Here is a 21588-nt window from a genome sequence, read left to right on the forward strand (position 1 = left end):
TCGTATAGTTAAGACAAAGACCGACTTTATATTAACTTACTTACTTTATTCTGATTGTTACAAAATAATTCAAGTAAAAATTAAAGGAACAGCTTTGCGTTTTGTTAAAGCATTTAGTTTTGCTAAGTGTCTCAAGATAAGTGTATTTTTGTTTACAAACGGTTATTTTTTAACTGATAAACAACGTGACGCAGATTTTTTTATTCGTTATCAAAGATGATAAAACAAAAATTTTCGTTCTAGATATCTGTGCCATCCGTAAACTTTGTGCACGATATATAAAATTTCAAGTCATTGAACGGCAAATCGAAAAACAAACAATATGAAATCGGATATAGAACTGAACAGGAATGCGATTTAACCATTTTTAAATAGTTTTACAACATTGGATTTTTGCTATCCAATAAACAAAAACAATGGATTTTATATAAAGTCGGTCTTTAGTAAAGACTCTTTACTATACGACTACTATTTGTTGAAATTTTAATTATTTAGTTTTGCGATATCAATATTTACTAATGTCTTGGTAAGAAACAAATGTGTTCTTTGCGAAAGTGGGATACTCAATGTATAAGAACAATATTTAAACTATTGTAATAAATTCAATATACTAACTAAAATTTTCTGAAAACATATCGCCATTCTGGAGTATTGGTGGAAGAATTGAAAAAATAAATACACACATACAATGCGGACTATATTATCAGTACACACCGATAGAGAATCAATATTTTTAAAATAGTTTTTTTTAGTTTATTGAACGTCCAATTTAAATTTTAGCGCCAAAATAATTGTATATTTATAAACACCATCTTTTGATGGGGCCCTATCAGTAAGAATAGTCTCGTTGTACCTACTTAACTCAATTTTAATAAATCTCAAGTTTTTTTTAGCAACTCTATTACACGTTTTATATGTCCCGCTACTGGCCATAAGCCTTTTTTCTAGACGAGAGTAGTTGTAAAAAAATTGTCTAATTTTTATTTTAACAAAGGTCAAAAAAACTACTCATTTTCTCAAACTTTGATGATTTTTTAAAATTAAACTGCTTGTCGTAAGGTCATAAGATTTCAGTAAGTTCTATAAGACCATGATATAAATCGCCAAAAAAAAGTTCCATAAAAATCGGCTTAGATTTTTTTCAACAGTTAATTGTAAGAAAACGGCTCGGTAGATTTCTCTTAAAACTAGTCAAGTTGTACTCAATTTAATTTTAATAAACTACAATATTTTTCGGCGTACTCAAGTACACGTTTCATATGTTCTACTACTGGCCATAAGCCTTCTTTCTAGACTAGAGTAGTTGTAAAAAAATCTCTGAATTCAATAGCAATGAAGGAAAGTCAATCGATTAAAAACAACATCTTTAGATCGGGGGTCCTCCCCTAGGTTGGGGGCTCATTCGAGACAATCTTGGATCAAAGGCCCATAAAATTTTAATACCCCTCCCACCTCAATGTTAACCCACTGATTATATAACTACTTTGTAATATGTATCGTATTGTAAATGACTATTTCATTATCAATAATCCACTTTATCTTCGGTTCTGTACTTGGTCAATATTACAAAAACGAAATGTAAAAGTAATACTACAATGCAACTATGAAAGCATGAACTGTCAAAATGGTAAATGGCGTATGGGGCATATTATTAATATTATAATATTATTAATAACACTTACCGATGCCACTAAGTTCTCGTGATTCTTGATATATTTCCATGTGTAGGTGGCCAAATTTTCATTTGGAATTTCGATATCAGGATAAACAGAATTCACTACATACTTCTCTTGTTCTGGCACAGCACTGAAACTCCTCGATGACGCCATTGCCGGTGTCGCCATCCGTCGCCATTTTGAAAATCCACGATTTTTTAAAATTCTAACTTCACTCGACAGTCTGTTTGTTGCGGATATGGTTTTTAATATAGGATTTTGCATTGTTAATTTTAAATGATATAAGCCTTATAATTTAATTTATCACCTTTCTTAACTTTCACTATAATTATATCACAGATTTTTTTTGTTAAATGTTTAACAGTTTTGCACGTATCGCAATATATTTTAGCGCGAAAAGCTGAAATAAAAAAAAAAAAATACTGATTATAAAGTTAGAACAGAAAGTCAAAGCAGAACTAATTACTTCTTTAATACTACACACACAAAATATTTTATAATTATTATTGAGCAGGCCGAGGCCTTGTGGTAAGAACTTTGGTTCTCTAAACACTGCTTCCAGGTTCGATACCCACATCGACTAGCTTATATCAAACAGTAGTGATATCATATTTTCGCTTGAGTTTATAGGTTTAAAAGTGTTTAGAGAAAATAGCATTTGGATAATTGTTACAAATACACTATCAGTAGCAAATAAAAAAAATAACAGAAAAAAGTCTCATCAGATTGGTTGCGTCCTAGACATTCTTGAGCAATTGATTTTCCACAACAATAGCTCTTAAAACATATATAGGTTTGATAAAATTAAAAATAAAAAGAAGAAATAAATATTATTATTATTATTATTTAAACAACAAACAGCACTATTCACCGGGTTCTATGAGCTTTTGTGATAAATTTTCTAGTTTTTTTTATTAGAATGCGACCCTATTGTTGTCCTTTTTAATAGTTATGGTTCAAAAATGCCCGAAAAGGCTATTATCACTTGGAATTATGTTTGGAACTATATTTTCAAGTAAAAATGGATACCACTACAGCTTGATACCAGGTTGTACGTAGCGCGAGATTTAAACACGTAACCTTGTCAACACGTAACCTTGTCAACACGTAACCTTGTGACCAAGGCTACCACCTCTACACAACGTCACCACACAATTCAAATTTTTGGGTAATTTAATATAAGGAAGAGCACTTTGAAAAAAGTTCTAAAATAATGAAGCAGCCTTAATCTCTTTAGAATAACAGAATTCATCAAGTTTTCAAAAAATCAGGATTGTTATTGATTGAAGTATGATTTTTAAATTAAACTAGCTGTAAGTGGAATTCTGTCTTAAGGCAATTAAGGCATCGTGCCTTAAGGCAAATTGCTGGAACTTCCCGTGCCAAAAATTATTATTTTTTTAAAAACGATTAACATTTTTGAAAAAATTTTACTTCGAAAAAATAAGATTTTTTAGAAATTTTAAATTGGACAAAAAATTACTTTTTTTGAAAAAAAAAATTTTTTTTTAAAAAAAATTTTTAAACAATTTTTTTTGTAAAAATTTTTTTTTGGAAAAAATGTTATCTTCATTTTGACATATTTTGGAAGATCTGAACTTTTTTTCAAAGCAATCGTACTGCCTTAACTGCATAGAGACAAAATATAAAGCGCGTAAGCGCCGCGTCGCTGTCTAACGGAAAAACATTGGTACGGAACCCATAGGAATGTAAACAAAACTTATACTTATTGTTAAAATCTCAATAAAATATCTGATAATTTGATATGCATATGTCTAATGTCTAATGATTATTGTTGACCGCCAAATGTTATTTTTTTAGTTTTTTTTACTAGATCTCCGAAACCGCTAGACCTATCTTCATGAAAATTTGATCAAATCTTCATCCTGTTAATACAAGTAAAATGTTTTTTGAATTATTCCAATCGGACGCTCCGTTCTCTTAAAAACTGAGTTACCGTTTTTGGCCCTTTTTGCCCCATATCTTCGGAATGGCTAGACCTGCCTTTGACAAAAACTAATCAGCACGTCTCCTTATCAATACGAATCGAATGTTTTTTTGAATTATTCAAATTGCTTTATCCGTGTTCCCGAAATCGTCGACGAAAATTTGTATCCGAACACACACACATGGACGCACACACACACACACACACATACATCAATTTTCTCCAAGGTATGCCAACATATTCAGAAACCTCTGAAACGTGAAGATATATAAAAATTTTCATTTTCGATTTTTTTGCGATTACTTACCCTATGGAAAGTTAATTATAAATAAATCAATTTATCATCTCCAGAACATTAACAATCGTCATTTCATTTCGAATCAAATTCCAAAAAAAAATAGTTGCCAAATTTACACAAAATTGAAAAAGTGCTCCCGCATAGTCACAGTCTAAACGCATTTGCAAATAATTCTTTGCGACATTTTCACTTATACTGTGCTCAGCTTGGCGGCATTTTCACATTTTTCAATAATTTTCACAAAATTGAAAAAGTGCTCCAGTACACAAACAGTCTAAACGCACTTGCGTAAACATTTCTACCAGAGTGGCGCTTAGACTGTGCTTAGCTTGGGTGATTTTTTGAATTTTTAGTCCAAAATTACAAAAAAAAATTTTTGAAAAAAAATTAGAAACAAAAATTTTTTTTTTCCAAAATCAATTGTTTTGTTGAAAAAAGCAGAAAGTTCTTTGAATCATTTAAATCGGACGCTTAGTTCTCTCAAAAACAGCCATTTTTTTTAAATTTAGCTCGGTATCTCCGAAACCTCTGGGCCTACCTTTGCCAAAAACTAATCAGCACATCTCCCTATCAATAGGAATCGAATGTTTTTTAAACCATTCAAATCGGTTGATCCGTTCTCTCAAAAACTCGCTTTCTATTATTTGCACTCTTTGCTCCATATCTCCGTAACGGCTGGACCTGCCTTTGCCAAAAACTAATCAGCACATCTCCCTATCGATAGGAATCGAATGTTTTTTAAACCATTTAAATCGGTTGATCCGTGCGCCCGAAAACGTGGACGAAAAAAAGCGGACATACAAAACACACACACACACACACACACACACACACACACACACATCCATTTTTTCTGAAGTATGCCAAAATGTTCAGAAACCTTCAAAACGTCGAGAAATGTAAAAATTTTTGATTTCGATTTTTGGACGATTACTATAACTTACCCTACGGGAAGTTAATAAAATATAGTATTAAAATGAAATATTTGTTTAAAAATTTAAAATATCAATGAGGCGATTATTTGGCATTCGGGCTACAATCCGTGGTTTATTTATTTATTTATTCATAAGCAAGCCGTAATCAATAATAATAGATATTATTTCAGGCTCTTGTCAAGCATAGCAGTGATAATTAACTCACCTTGATAGATTTCTTCAAATATCAAGCATATTCAAGAAATTTTATTATAAGACAAATGTGGAGTATCGAAAGTGCATTGCTCAAAAATATCAAAAATATTCTTGCTTTATTTTGAAAGTCATTATTACAAAACATTTTTTGGAGCTTTATAATTCAGACTTTGGAATTCAGTATAAAATTGTTAGCGCTATGATAATACCACACATCGTGTTATCAAAGCTATCCGCCTAGTCATTTGAGATAAATTGTTTGGAAAACAAACACTGAGAATTAAAAAAAAGAATCATCATCATTAACTCAATTTAGGTCAATAAACATTGATAAATAATAATTTAATAATATTTAATAAGCAATTACTTAAATAAATATACCCCTCTAAAAACGTTGACGTGTACCTGGTGAGTGAAGGACGCATTTACCACATGCTCATTTTCAACGAAAAAATGTTTTTTTAAGCAAATATCAAAACACGATATAGTCCAGTCAATATATTAAGTTCACCTCGGAATTCGAGAAGTCTGTAAATACTTGTATATTGACACCCTAAAAGTTGCCTCAAAACCTATATATGTTGCGTACACCCTACCATATGTAGGGTATATGTATGTTTGAGACAACTTTTAGGGTGTCAACAGTGGTGTTGTCGAGCCGGAACGCGCCGGAACGTCGTTCCGGCAAATCATTTTTAGGAAGAAACGCGTTCCGGCAAGAATAAATATAAAAAAATCGCTACATACAGAAAATGATTTAATAAGTAAATTTTATAAATTATTATTCAACTAATTTTTATTAAATGTCCTTATTATTGTAATAAACATACATATATGTGCACACAATAATATTTGTAATAATTTTTGTTTCTTTCCTTTTCGAACGAAACCGGAAAAAAGATGAGAACCGGTTTTTGAACAAGTTTTTAAATTTTAGCGTTCTGACAAAAAAATATTAGCACAACACCACTGGTTTTATCAAAGTCGTTTTTAATTTAGTTACAAATTGAGGTGTATGAACTGAAATATTAATTACAATACAGTAATGTATTTCAAATTTCACATATGTTACTTTAAGACCGAAAAGTGTCTGATGCTCGATTATTTCGGATATAAGTTGGACTTGTTTCGGACATAGCGGGCTTTAGTCGAATAAAATAAATAATTTAAGACATTCATATAATGTAAATTGATTGTACCGAAAAAAACAATTCTATAAATACAAAAGCATAAGAACTGCAAAAAAATGCAATATTTTAATAATTGGATGAATTTTTTGCCATCTAAGGCAAAAATATAAGCCGTTCGATCGCTTGTAAGTTTTTACAATCCAACATTTATTTATTGGTAATTTTTTTTAATCATTGTTTTATTGACATTTATTTATTGGTAAATTAGTTGACAATTTACAGCAAAAGAATTACCCTGATATTTCAATAGACTTATTGTCTAAATTTCGGCCTACAATTTGAGATTTGTATGCATATTCATAGAAACTTTGATCTTTTAAAAATCTTATGAAGGTGCTGTGGAATTGATGATCACTCAATTATTGATTAACCTGGTAGTAGATTAAAAAATTGTACTCCTAGACTACTAATTCCCAACGTGGGGCACACGCCCCACAGAAAAATCCATTTTTAAATTCAAAGGGGGGAGGCAAATTAAAAAATTACACGACTTTAACCCACTTGTTTTGGGTGATTCGAATGTAATTTGTAAATACTGTTAAAAATTCGTTAAATATATTATGATCATTGTTTAGTTTAAGTGAGCACAGGATGCGTGTGCAAATCATATAATTTTTCCATATATATTTCCATAGCTTAGGTAAATAAGCATCCCCTTTTAGGTCTAATGCAAACTTTCTCAATATTACGGATTATAGAAAAATTCCAAATTTTGTATGTATTAGTCTGTATATTTATAAATTGCCATCCCTTCCAGACAGCGGTATAATAATTTTTATATTATATTTTTAAATTTAGAATTTTTAGAATTCAGTAAGTTGCGAGACTAAGAACATCTTAAGAAAATCAGCTCGCACAAGTTACTCAAACATTTAATAAAATTTATAATTCTATGTCTATTGTCGCACAGTGCACACAATCGTTTAAAAGTGCAGTAATTAATTTTCTATGAAGTGATAACGGCAAAGGCAGCAGTAAGGTGTAATCGATGCCTTAACGGATATTTTGGATATTTTAGATATTTAATACCGAGATAAAAATTCTTATGAAAAAAATAATATTTATAAATTAAATCTTATATTCATTCGCATTTCTTATACGCTAACAGCTACATTATAGGTTCCTATTCGTGTATTTTTATAGCCTTACGTATGCCTATACGTTGCATTCTATACTATACGCCTTACATCTATACCATACGCTATATTTCATCATATACTATCAAATCCCTACATTGTATACCGAATACACCTAACCTATATCTACTATATATCCTATTACCTATAATTTTCCTTACACGATACATTAACCCTACCGAGAATCGAACCCGGGTCCGCCGCGTGGAACGCGACAACCTTAACCACTACACCACCGTAACGCTACAATCAACCGTCTTTTTTCGCGTGTCGTCGCGCCACGTTAGTAATAATTACCTAATTAAATAGAAAATGACCCGCGGAAACAACAGTGCGTCCCATATTATATTATTGATGGGGGTACCCGATAGGGTAGTGGTTAAGGTGCGCGACCGCCACGCGGAAGTCCCGGGTTCAATTCCCGGTATAGACAATATATAGATAGAGATAATACGTAGGGCGTAAGGTAATATATAATATAGGTAAATATATAAATTATACAGTAATATTTATAAGAAGTAAAAAGTATGTAGGTATATAATAAGTTAATGACGGTGTAGGTATCTCACGGTATGATTGATAATAAATATCTACCTATGATATACAATAATATAGTATAGTAAGATAGGTAAAAGGTTATCTATCGTATTATTAGGTTAAGTCTTATAAAGTATTGTAATAAATCTTGAGTACTTTTAGATCATAATAAATACCTGTAAGTATTAATGAATACAAATAATACCACAATAAATATAATTAATGTTATTAAAGAATATAATAATAAATTATGTACTCAATGATTCCCTCATACTTGTACAATTTAATTTATAGAGTAGCTATATATAATAGAGTTAATTATATAAGAAGTCAATATATTAAATTTGTGAGTTCTTATCGAAATATATCAAATTTTTTGAACCGGTTTATGAACCGGATTTTAAATTTTAGCGTTCCTGCAAAAAAAATATTAGCACAACACCACTGGCTGTAGTTAGATGGTAACCCAACGGTTTAGGTTTACCGTTATTGTATATGTAGGTTTTCAAGATTTTTATTATTAGAACTTATTTAATAGTGATTTTATATTATATATGTTTATGGTTTTTTATAGAAAATTGCCACTATTTTTAATATCATATATTTGTCAATTCCAAACATATTGATTGATGTATTGATATCAATTGCATAGGTGTGCAGTTTCTTAATATGATATTTTTGTATTTACTTATAATAGACAAATAAAGTTTTTTTAAAAAAAAATAGTGATCATTTATAAATAAATATATGATTTATAATAATTTTTGACAATCAAAATTTTATTTAAGATGATTTATAATATGTTTAAAATTTCTTTAAAATTATTGTAAATTATTTTATTACATATACAGATATTTCATTTCAGAACAAGATCAGTTTTCCATCATGTACCACGCACGTACAAGCTATTGAACTAAATATAGTAAGTTATTTATAGATGCAATTTTTGGTAATTCTGGTATAACGTATTCATAAAAATAATACTTGACTCTGATTTCATATATACTACGGTTTCAATTTTTCTGCTTCAGATTTGGAAAAAAATATTTGAATCTGTTTTATATATGGATCTGAAATGATCATTGGTAATATTAAAGTTTGATAAGTATTGAAGTGTTGAATAATAAGTGATAATATTTTTCTTACAATTACTGGGAGCTAAAATCTTTTTGTAATAAATATTTGACACAAGTTTTGAATTATTTATTAACTAGTTGGTTTGGTATTTAGCCTTGAGGCAAGTTACATGAACTTCCCGAAATGTGTAAATAATCGACTTAATCAAAAAAAATGTGTAAATAATATACTTCATTAATCCTACTTTAAAAAAAACGATAATAATTTTAGCAAACTTTGACGAATTTTTAAAATTAAACTACTTGTCGTTAGGCCGTAATATTACAGTAAGTTCTATAAGACCATGATGTATATCGCCAAAAAAATTTCCATGAAAATCGGCTTAAATTTTTTTTTCAACAGTTCATTACAAGAAAACGGCTCGGTAGATTTTCACCTAAAATTAATCAGTATCATTCCCAACTAATATCTTCCGAACAGTTTTCGATATTTTAAAATCGGTTCGGTAGGATGAGCTTAAATGTCGACGAAAATTTAACACTTTTTTTCAACAGTTAATTACAAGAAAACGGCTCGGTAGATTTTCACCTAAAATTAATCAGTATCATTACCAACTAATATCTTCCGAACAGTTTTCGATATTTTAAAATCGGTTCGGTAGGATGAGCTTAAATGTCGACGAAAATTTAACACTTTTTTTCAACAGTTAATTACAAGAAAACGGCTCGGTAGATTTTCACCTAAAACTGATCAGTATCATTCCCAACTAATATCTTTCGAACAGTTTTTGATATTTTTAAATCGGTTCGGTAGGGTGAGCTTAAATGTCGACGAAAATTTAACACTTTTTTTCAACAGTTAATTACAAGAAAACGGCTCGGTAGATTTTCACCTAAAATTAATCAGTATCATTCCCAACTAATATCTTTCGAACAGTTTTTGATTTTTTAAAATCGTTCGGTAGGATGAGCTTAAATGTGGACGAAAAGTTTTTTTCAAATTGCAAAGAAACGGCTTGGCAGATCGTTGCACAAAACTGACAAACGATAGTCCTCACAGAAATACATCAAATGGCTTTTAAATTTCTAAAATCGGTTCAGGCGTTTTTGAGAAAACGTCGATCAAAAGTCTAATTTTGACAAATGCCAAAAAGACCATACTGATTTTTGCAAACTTTGACGAATTTTTAAAGCTGAACCAGTTGTCGTAGGGCCGTAATATTTTAGTATGATCTAGAAAACTATGGTATCTACCGTCAAAAAAATAATCATGAAAATCGTCGAAATTTTTTTTTTAAAAACTTTATTACAAGAAAACGGCCCGGCCGATCTCTACCAAAAACTAATCAGCACGATTCCCAATCAATATCTTTCGAACGGTTTTTGAATTTTATTAATCGGTTCAGAATTGCGGGCTAAAACGTGCACGAAAAATTTTTCACTTTTCTGCTATTTATAAAGAAACGTCTCGGCCGATCGTCCCACAAAACTGACAAACGATAGTCCTCGTCGAGATGCATCGAATGGCTTTTAAATTTTTGGAATCGGCCCAGCCGTTTTCGAGAAAACGTCAATTTACGGCAAAAAATCTGTTCACACACACATACACACACACACACACACACACACACACATACTTTTTCCAAATTTGGTCTCATTCGATTCAGAATGGCTTGAAACGTCGAGAAAACATAAAATTAGAGAATCGGATTTTTTTATGAAAACATAAACTTCTCCTTCGGGAAGTTAATAAATATTATTTTTAATATTACAGATGTATAAGATAAATGCAAGTAAAGAAATACGCTTCAAATATTTAAAGATTGAGTGAATATACCAATCACAAAAAATCAATGAAACTTAAATTTGGAATGTAAATAAAAATTGTACTTGGTATTATGATTTTAATTATCATGATCATTACACATAATCCAGAATTTATAAATATGGTTAAATAGTGCTACAAAATCAAGTTCAGAATTCTAAAGTTTCATTAAATCTGCTTTACTAACGAGTAAGCAAATAAATTTCTAATTTAAAATCTAACAGTGTGATTGATTAATTTATTATTTAAGTTAATCAGCGTGTTTCATCAATCAAAGGTTGCGTTACCCTGGATTGCAGAATGCATTTAAATTGATGGCGAATGCCACACACACCTTCAAACAATGAATTCATCGTCTCAATTTGCAGCACGTGTCAATTTTCTGCATTTGAATGATTAATGCAAAAAGCAAATGCATTCCACAATGACAGACAATACAACATACTTATTGTTTATTATTTGTATATAAACATTAGCAAAATAATATAATCATTTAAATTTATTTGTAACTTATCGTTGTGGACAAACCCGATGAGCCCGATTGAGCAGAAGCGATATCAATTTTCACTTGGAAATATAATCCTTAATAATAAATCTTGAAAATATAATTCAATTTAATAATAAATCTGCCCTGTTAAATAAATTTCAATAATAAAATAATAAAATGCATATGGATCAACCGTTGGGTTGCCTTCTAAAATACGCAGTAAGAAAAAGCCCAATAGTTTAAAGGATGTAAGAATCTGATTGCTGTAAAAACATGAAAAAAGTTGAAACTAAAAATATTTTAATCACAACCCCAAGATAATGTTTATACCAAACCAGGGATTCATACAAATTTATAAAGTGCCATAAAAATCAACAAAAAAAAGCATAGGAATCGCATAGATATTTGTATACTTACGAAGGTAAATAATAGCAATATCTGGTTTAAAATAATTAATGTTTCAGTTATTAATCACCGATTAATGTTATTACTGATTACTGATGTTATTACTCACTGATTAATTAATTTACCAGACAAAAGCTACAACTTTATCAAAAAATAGGTAGATAATAGATGTTTATCAAAAAATAGGAATCCCTTAAATATTTCAGAGAAACCAATAAATCAATTTTAATTTGTTACGATCAGCCAAATCCTATTGACAAAAAAAAATATTTAATTTATTTTTAACTTCCCGTAGGGCAAGTTATAGTAATCGCAAAAAAATCGAAAATGAAAATTTTTATATATCTTTACGTTTCAGAGGTTTCTGAACATTTTGGTATACCTTAGAAAAAATGGATGTATGTGTGTGTGTGTGTGTGTGTGTGTGTGTATGTATGTATGTATGTATGTATGTACGTGTGTGTATGTATGTGCGGATACAAATTTTCGTCGACGATTTCGGGAACACGGATCAACCGATTTGAATAATTCAAAAAACATTCGATTCGTATTGATAAGGAGACGTGCTGATTAGTTTTTAGCGAAGGCAGGTCCAGCCGTTCCGAAGATACGGGGCAAAAAGTGCCAAAAACGGTACCTCCGTTTTTAAGAGAACGGAGCGTCCGATTTGAATAATTCAAAAAACATTTTACTTGTATTGACAAGATGTAGAACTGATCAAATTTTCATGGAGGCAGGTCTAGCGGTTTCGGAAATCTAATAAAAAAAGTAAAAAAAAATGCCATTCGGCGGTTAAAAATGATCATTAGACATATGCACATCAAATTGTCAGATATTTTATAGAGATTTTAACAATAAGTATGATTTTTTTTTACATTTCTGTGGGTTCCGTACCAATGCTTATGCGTTAGACGGCGGCGCGGCACCTGCGAGCTTTGACATTTCGTCTCTATGCAGTTCAAGCTTTGAAAAAAAGTTCAGAATTTTCAAAATATGTCAAAATGAAGAAAAAAATTTTTTTCAAAAAAATTTTTTGTTTTCAAAAAAAAATTTTTTTCTAAAAAAAAATTTTTTTTTTTCAAATAAAAAAATTTTTTTTTTCAAAAAAAAGTATTTTTTTGTCAAATTTATAGTTTCTCAAAAATCTATTTTTTTCGAAGTAAAATTTTTTCAAACATGTTAATCGTTTTTGAAAAAATAATAATTTTTGGTACGGGAAGTTCCAGCAATTTGCCTTAAGGCACGATGCCCTAATTGCCTTAAGACAGAATTCCACTTACAGCTAGTTTTAATTTAGCAAAGACTGCTAACTATAAATATCTCACAATATAAACTAGAAGATAGTAGCAACGCCAAACGGTGTGTCTATTAGGTATAAAAGATTAAAATCATGCTCTAAAAATAAAAAAAATATACCAAAATTTAATTAAGATATAATTTAGTACATTAATAAAAGGTGAACCACTGGGTTTTTCTTTTAAATTTTGTATGTTATTTGTCAAACTAATTACTCGATGCCTTTCTATTTAGACAGATTGTAATTTATAAGAAAATAAAAAAAAAAAATATGAGTCTGGATAAGTTTTTCCCATATAATTAATTTATCATATACTCATATAAATTTAAATAATAGTAAGAAAAAATACCGACCTGTTTACATGTGCCAAAACAGTCTTTGATCACAAAGAAATCATCACAAACCAAAATACGCTTGCTTATAAAAAATAAAAAAATAGTCTTTTTAATAAAGATTAATATTTACGGTAAAATATTTATTAATGGATCTCCAGACAATTTCAAGTAGTTTTATTTGCTAAATTCTCTCGAGACAATTTTTAGTGGTTTTATCTTTTAATTAACGATGAGACAGGAGAACGCGGTTTTTCAACTTACGTCTGGCACAGAATACAAATAAACACTGAATGAATTTGACCAAACCGAGAATGGTGCATGCTCTCTGATAAATGCAATACACCAGTGATAGACAAACTGCGGTCCGGAGTAAAAAATATAAATGATTAAATATTAGGTATCACAATTTTTGCGATCATTTATAATAAATATACTTGTTAAGACTGTACAATTTAATTTAACCCTCTATGGGCCCGCGTAAATTTCAGGTTTTATTCCAAATTTTTCGATATTTTTCCAAATAATCATGTTGTTTGTAAAATGACGCATAAATCTGAATTCTATAATGCTGTTAAGATATCAAAATCTATGGCCTTTTCAAAGCTTTTTAACCTCAAATAACATTTTCATACACAGAAGAGCGAATATTATTGGCCCCTGTGACCTTAATGTCATCTAATTCATTATTACCAAAAAAATGTTTGAATATGTGATTTATAATTACTGATTATCTAATTTATTTAAAGCAAAACAAAAATGCGGCACATAAAGGATAAATTCATCAAATGGAAGTAGTTTACTTCTTGGCAACCTGTCAGAACTTGAATTCGATAAATTAGATATTTTTTCCAAATTTATAAAAGTTTTTTTTGAAGAAATATTGTAATTTACAAGAACAAAAATTATATTTAAAAAGATGAAGATCATGAACTACATTTAATTAATATGGAACAAAATGTTAAAAAAATGAATATAATCAATTTTAATCGAATATATATGTGTCATGTATAATATATGTTCTGGATCTATTATATTGATTCATTTCAATATGGATGAAAATTGGAAAAATGATTATTTTTGTACCTATATATAATGTAATGCACTAGTACGTAATCAAAGTATTCTATTTAGGAGAGTAAAATTATGTTTCGGAAACGTTGCACAAAATCAGTTTTTATACAAAACAAAAATTTAATAATTACATATTATATTATCAAGCTTTAATAATATCTCCAAACAAATTACGAGCAATTTCTGTTAGAATTAAATAATTAAAATATGTAAAAAATGATTTTCTATAAATCATTAAACATGTTTGTATTTAAATACTTTTATAATTAAAAAAAACATTTTTTAAAAAAATCAATTTGTATGTTAATTTATTTGACCATAACAATTACATAATAATCTGAACTGCTTTTTACAGCTCCAGTTCAACCTTCTTCCATGTCGCTGACAATAAATAATTCAAAAGCACATGTGCGTCATCAGTCAAGTTAGTAATTAAAGAACAATTTGATTATTTAATGAACCTTTCAGTCGACAAATATTTTTATAAATCTTTTTACTTACTTTTGGAAGTAATTAATGTCCCATGAAATAAGATCAATAAATAAATGATACGTTCCATTGAACTTGGAGCATTCGTCATTATTATTTTTGCGATTTCACATTACATTAATTTTTATGAATTTATACATTTTTTTAATTTAAAAATATTCACTTTATATTAAAAGTTCCGAAATGTTTTGAGTTTAAGAGCGGCACTGATTTTAACAAGCGGGACGCTGAGCAAGATTTCTAAAAACATTTAGATAGAATCAAGTGGGGATAAAAACGTATCAAAGTCTACTGCGACGTCTATTACGTGGACGTACTAATGATGGTGATAACTAATTGATTCATAATTTAACGATATTGCTATTATTGAAAAATAAATTGCATAAACAATAAAGTAATAATATTCATATTTTATTAAAATTGTTGCACAAATTATTGTTTTCAGTAAAATATTAACTCTAATCATTAACAAACGTTGTTATCTGCTCCTACATTTCTGTGAATCGTATCAAAATTAATTATGTTATTGGCAAGAACATGTATGATCAAGGATTTCGCAATGAATATTATTATTCCGCTATATAATCATAATAATAAAGAATTTATAAAGTGTTAAAAACATCGGTTACTTATAATTAGGGTTTTTAAAAGACCACCGATATAACAAAGTACTGTACCAAACACAATAAGTAAGACAGATAGAATCATATGTCGAAACGTGTGGAATCATAAAGAATCTTTTAGTTTTTATTTAAGTTTTGTCTGAAGGTTTTACATAGCATTTTATTATATAAATTATAAATGTGTTGATGAAACAAAAAAATTATAAGTGATCCATTCAGATAATAAAATATAAAGAAAACTAAAATATGTTTCTTAAAATTTATTTAATCGATCCATACGTTTAGAGTCCCAATTTGACTCTTCACCAGTGGAAACAAAGTAAATAAAACACATGTATAAATACACAAGTATATGTTACAATGCAAATTATGGAAATGTTAAAATCCGCATTTAAATTACGAATTATTCAAAATTTCAATTTATTTATATTATGCAAAGTTGTTTACTTACATTTTACTATTGTACAAAAATCTAATCTATCTTTATTAATTGATTTTGTTAATTTTCAAATGCAATATTAAAATTTAATATATATGATTATAATCATAATTTTTCATTTTAATGTTCGTAAATTTTTAAAGGCAAAAGAAGGGTCAACCTTACTTCTGTGGTGTTTGTGAGAATTTCTTCTTCAATTCTGTGTCTTCAATGGTTTTCAAAGAAAAAAAAAAAAACAAAAAATAAAATAAAATTAAAAAAAGCGCCAGGCCCACATGAACCAAAAACAAACATCGTATATACAGTTAAAATGCTAACAGTATTAAAAAGCAGGAGTTAAAACAATTTGTTGCAGTTTCATTTAATAAAGGTGTCACAAAAAGTGAAATATGTATGTATATTTATGTATGTACTGCGAAAACCGTCTCTCTAACATTTTTTAATTAACTTGATGGCAAACCAAAAATAAATGGCATTTTTTTAACTTTCCATTAATTAATTAAAATTTAATAATGTTTTTAACGTATTTTAATTTAAAAGCATGATTGTTAATAGTCATTATTACAATTGATTCATCAAATTTATTGAATGTCCTTTACTGGACAGTTGTAAATAAAAGAGATAATAATAAAAAAAATACAATTATACTATTAAAAATTACAATTATACTATTAAAAATTGTTAAACTTTTTTACTCTTTTATAATTATCTGGAATTTGAAACATTTTACTTTTTGCGCTTGAATTGTCGTATCTATTTTTTAAAAATAAAACTCACTAAAAATCACATTCACGAATGATTATAATTCATAATGAATGTAACTTCGGTAATGTATAAATATATTAAAATGTATTTTTATTTTATTACTATTCTGCTGCATTGCTACTCTACATACTTTGTAAAACAGAAAATCAGATGAATATCAAAATTATCTTAAATTTATAATAATGCATTGATAATAAAAAAAAAAATAATTAGGTCTATTTAAAACGTTTGGAACAAGGAATAACTTGTGTGACTATTATAAGTCATAACCATAATAATACATAGGCATAATAGAAGTGTTTTTAATATAAAAAATATTAAAAAAAGAATCCGCCCGAACAGGGACTTGAACCCTGGACCCTTGGATTAAAAGTCCAATGCTCTACCGACTGAGCTATCCGGGCTTGTGTTAGTAACCGCCTCGCCCATTTAAATATTATGCGCCTCAGTTGTGCTATTAGTATCGCACGGCAAATGTAAATTTATATATGATTTAATAATTTAACCAAAATTTACGGCTTTATTCGTTATAATAACTTGACTCTTTCCACTCTTGGTGTGTCTATAACAAATTACATTTAAATATATCAAAGTGCAAAAATTTTAGTTTTTCACATAAGCGCGTTCCAATACATTTTTACTATAAAATTTCTAACACCAGCCTTGATAGATGTAATAAAATTTCAGATTTAGGAGTTCTATTTGATTCTGGTTTGCTTTTTACTGATCATATAACTGATATTTGTAATAGAGCACATAAATCTTTAGGTTTGATACTGAGAAATTGTAAACAATTCAATTCTAACAATGCACTTCTTTGCATGTACTATTCTAATGTACGTTCAAAGTTAGAATATGGTTCGATTATTTGGTATCCTCATCAAATCAAGAAGCTTCAGCAAAAATTTCTGAAATATCTTTATTATAAAACACATAAAATTTACCCTGAACGTGGCTTTGACTATAACATTTTACTAAAAGAATTTGGTTTTCCTTCCCTTGCCTCACGTCGATATCTGTACAATTATGTTCATATTTAAACTTTGCAATAATTGTATAGACTGTCCTCTTATTCTTAACCAACTATATTTTAATGTTCCAAGGCTATCTACGCGTCAACAATTATTTTTCAATTATCCTACTCCTAAATCTAATTCTCTCTTAAATTCGCCTATTTTACTTATGTCCTCTAACTTTAACTTAATAATGAAAAAGATATTCACAACACTTCGCCTAATCAAATAATCTCCATCTGCACAAGTTACCCTTTTTATTTTCTTTTCAAAAATCTCATTATTTAATATTATTCTGTTTATAAATAATATTGTTACATTCTGCATTATATGTACATAATTATATGTTAAGCATTTTATATTGTAATTTTGTTTATATCTTTATTGTTATTCATTATGCAAAATAATTGTATTTTTGAGTCCTCTTGGAAGAAATCTGTGGCCTATATATTTAAAATAAATAAATAAAAAAATAAATAAATAATATCTATATTTCAATATCTCACTCACTGGTGAGAGAATGGATGCACGTCTTAGTGCGGATACAAATTTTCGTCGACGATTTTTGGAACATGGATCAATCGATTTGAATAATTTAAAAAACATTCGATTCGTATTTATAAGGAGATGTGCTGATTAGTTTTTAGCAAAGGCAGGTCCAGCCGTTACGAAGATACAGGGCAAAAAGTTCCAAAAACGGTTTCTCACTTTTTAAGAGAACGGAGCGTCCGATTTTAATAATTCAAAAAGAAATTTTACTTGTATTGACAAGATGAAGAACTGATTTTTGGGAAGGCAGGTCTAGCGGTTTCAGAGATCTAGTAAAAAAAAGTAAAAAAGATGATCATTAGACATATGTACATTAAATTATCAGATATTTAATAGAGATTTTAATAATGTGTTTCAATTTCGTTTACATTTCTATGGGTTCCGTAACATTGTTTGTCTGGCGCTTACGCGCTTCGATAATTCATCTCTGTGCAGCTAAAGCAATGCAATTGCTTTGGAAAAAAGTTCAACATTTGCAAAATATTTCAAAATAAAAAAAAAACATTTTTTTCCTAAAAAAGTCATTTTTTTTAAAAATATAAAATTTCTCAAAAATCAATTTTTTCAAAGAAACGATTTAATCTTTTTTTTTTAAAAAAAACTTTTCGTACGGAAAGTTTCAGCAATTTGCCCCTTACGTTACGCACGATGCCATACACCACTGCAACAAAATGTTTTACCTCGCGCTTGGCAATACTGCTAGAAATTTCACTATATATACGAGGTCGGTTATTCGATACATGGGTCTGGCGCTTCTCGGGGAACTGATGAAATTAAGGTAAATGAATAGAATTCCAAATTAGCGTAATTAAAATGATCGAAAGATCGATGATCAAGAGAAGAAATTCTCAAAATTACCGCAGAAGCAATGTTGACCCTTCTTTTATTCTTAATATTTTTTTAAATTAATGGACATTAGAAAACAAATATTTTAATATATGGAAATAGACTGAAACTGAGAAATGGTTTTATTACATATACATCTCTGTTTGTTTTAAAATATATCCGAGAGCAAAGTTCTAGCAAAGTCGCACTTTTCATCACCTTTATCAAATCCCAATGCAACAGATTATTTTACCTCCTTCTTGACAGTACTGCTAGAATTTTAGCTATAATACAATGTTCGATTTGGGTTTATTTCACGGCATATAATGATTAATCATATTGAAAGATGATCGAAAATCGAGAGTTCGTTCTCAAAAATACGACAGAAGCAAGGTTGATATGCTGTTATATTGCCCTTATATTGCTGTCTAAAATTATATCTTACTTTTCTTGACATTACTTGAAAATTACTAAATTAATATTTTATTCGCGCACATGTTGTTACCAGTTTCAGAGCTGAACTCAATTGATATATACGGCAGATATGAATTGTGAATTCATAGCACTTCTCGTAATATTGACAATTATCAATTATGCTTTTTTACTAATAATTTGATGTATTAATTACTATATTATTAGTGCATCAAAAAACGTTATTACATTTTAATTGGTTAATTGATAGTTGAAAAGAAAATGCTACTTATCTTTGATTTATTAACTTCCCGTAGGGTAAGTTATAGTAATCGCAAAAAAATCGAAAATGAAAATTTTTGCATTTCTCGACGTTTTAAAGGTTTCTGAATATTTTGGCATACCTTAGAAAAAATGGATGTATGTGTGTGTGTGCGTGTGTGTGTGTTCGGATACAAATTTTTCGTCGACGATTTCGAGAACACCGATCAACCGATTTAAATAATTTAAAAAACATTCGATTCGTACTGAGAAGGAGACGTGCTGATTAGTTTTTGGTGGAGGCAGGTCTAGCCGTTCCGAAGATACGGGCCAAAAACGGTAACACGGCTTTTAAGAGAACGGAGCGTCTGATTTTCATGAAAGCAGGTCTAGCGGTATCGGAGATCGAATGAAAAAAGTGAAACAAAAAGCGATTTGGCGGTCAAAAATGCATATCAAATTATCAGATATTTTATAGAGATTTTTACAATAAGTATGAATTTTGTTTACATTCCTATGGGTTCCGTACCAATGTTTATCCGTTAGACGGCGACGCGGCGCTTACGCGCTTTGACATTTCGTCTCTATGCAGTAAAGCAGTACGATTGCTTTGAAAAAAGTTCAGAATTTCCAAACTATGCCAAAATAAAGAAAACTTTTTTCTTCGAACAATTTTTTTTTGTTTCTCAAAAATCTAATTTTTTCAAAGTAAAATTTTTTCAAAAATGTTAATTGCTTTTAAAAAAATAATAATTTTTGGTATGGGAAGTTCCAGCAATTTGCCTTAAGGCACAATGCCTTAATTGCCTTAAGACAGAATTCCACTTACAGCTAGTTAATTAAAACATTTTAGAGGATTTATTTTCGAAATACATCAAATATCAAATGAAACTGCAACGAATTGTGTTGCCTCGCGCTTGCAAGTACTGCTGGAATTTTAACTATATATACGATGTTCGTTTTCGTTTAACACGGGTCTGGCGCTTCTTGGGAAACTAACGTGAACGCATAACATGAAGCATAAACTAATTCCTTACAAATAGAGATTATCAAAACCTCGAGAAGAAATTCTCAAAAATACCACAGAAGCAACGTTGACCCAATTTTTGCCCTTTAATATTATATTTTGGTTTAATGGATATTCAAAAGCAAATTCTGGCTATAATCATGTATTTTAGATTTCAACTCTTTCACTCGCGCATTGCTAAATTTGTATGTGTTTTGTCGCCGGAGAGGCGGCATCCGAGTGGAAAGCGTTAATATTGCATTTGAACAGATAACTTATATTAGTGTAGTATATTTTTTTTCTTTCAAAATTAGAAAAGATAACATTCCAGTAGAATAGTAAGTTGCACGTCAACAATTTTGCATATTCACTTCGTTCCCAAAAAAATTAACTTCTGTTAATTCCAAAATACATCCGAAAACAGAAGGTGTGATCTATGTATTTAAAAATAACTAGACAGAAGCACTTGCATAATGATTTAAGCAAATTTTAAAAATATGTCGTTAATCTAGGAATAACACAATTTCGAAATAAAGTGCTTAATGAGCGACGTTTCCCAAATAAATGGAAACCAAATTAACCGCATGTCATAAGTTGCAAGTTTTAGTACTCACAGAATTGTAGAATCTTGTAATTCATTTAAAACAGAATTTTGTATGAAATACATAAAAAATCGAAAATGAAAATTTTTATATATTTTAACGTTCCAGAGCTTTCTGATCATTTTGGCATACCTTATAATTAGAAAAAATGGTTGCATGTGTGTGTAGTTGAAAAATAGTTCAATTTTTTTAAA

General features: G+C 29.2%; 1 protein-coding gene and 1 non-coding gene across 3 annotated transcripts in view; both read right to left on the reverse strand.

The window, feature by feature from the left end:
• The window catches only part of LOC113384816 (4-coumarate--CoA ligase-like 7), a gene marked incomplete at its 3' end in the record, with an annotated part of 71104 nt that overhangs the window by 11444 nt on the left and 38072 nt on the right, over positions 1 to 21588 (reverse strand). For both annotated transcript variants that reach the window (XM_026622579.1, XM_026622578.1), the window contains 1 exon segment: positions 1683 to 2076. In XM_026622579.1, the coding sequence (XP_026478364.1) occupies positions 1683 to 1940 (258 nt within the window).
• On the reverse strand, positions 17059 to 17131 carry Trnak-uuu. The gene has a single exon. It is a non-coding gene; the product is annotated as a tRNA-Lys (tRNA).

This window comes from Ctenocephalides felis, unplaced genomic scaffold (assembly GCF_003426905.1).
Source record: "Ctenocephalides felis isolate EL2017-DRISC unplaced genomic scaffold, ASM342690v1 CF-g0.4_SCAFFOLD_03571, whole genome shotgun sequence".
NCBI lineage: Eukaryota > Metazoa > Arthropoda > Insecta > Siphonaptera > Pulicidae > Ctenocephalides > Ctenocephalides felis.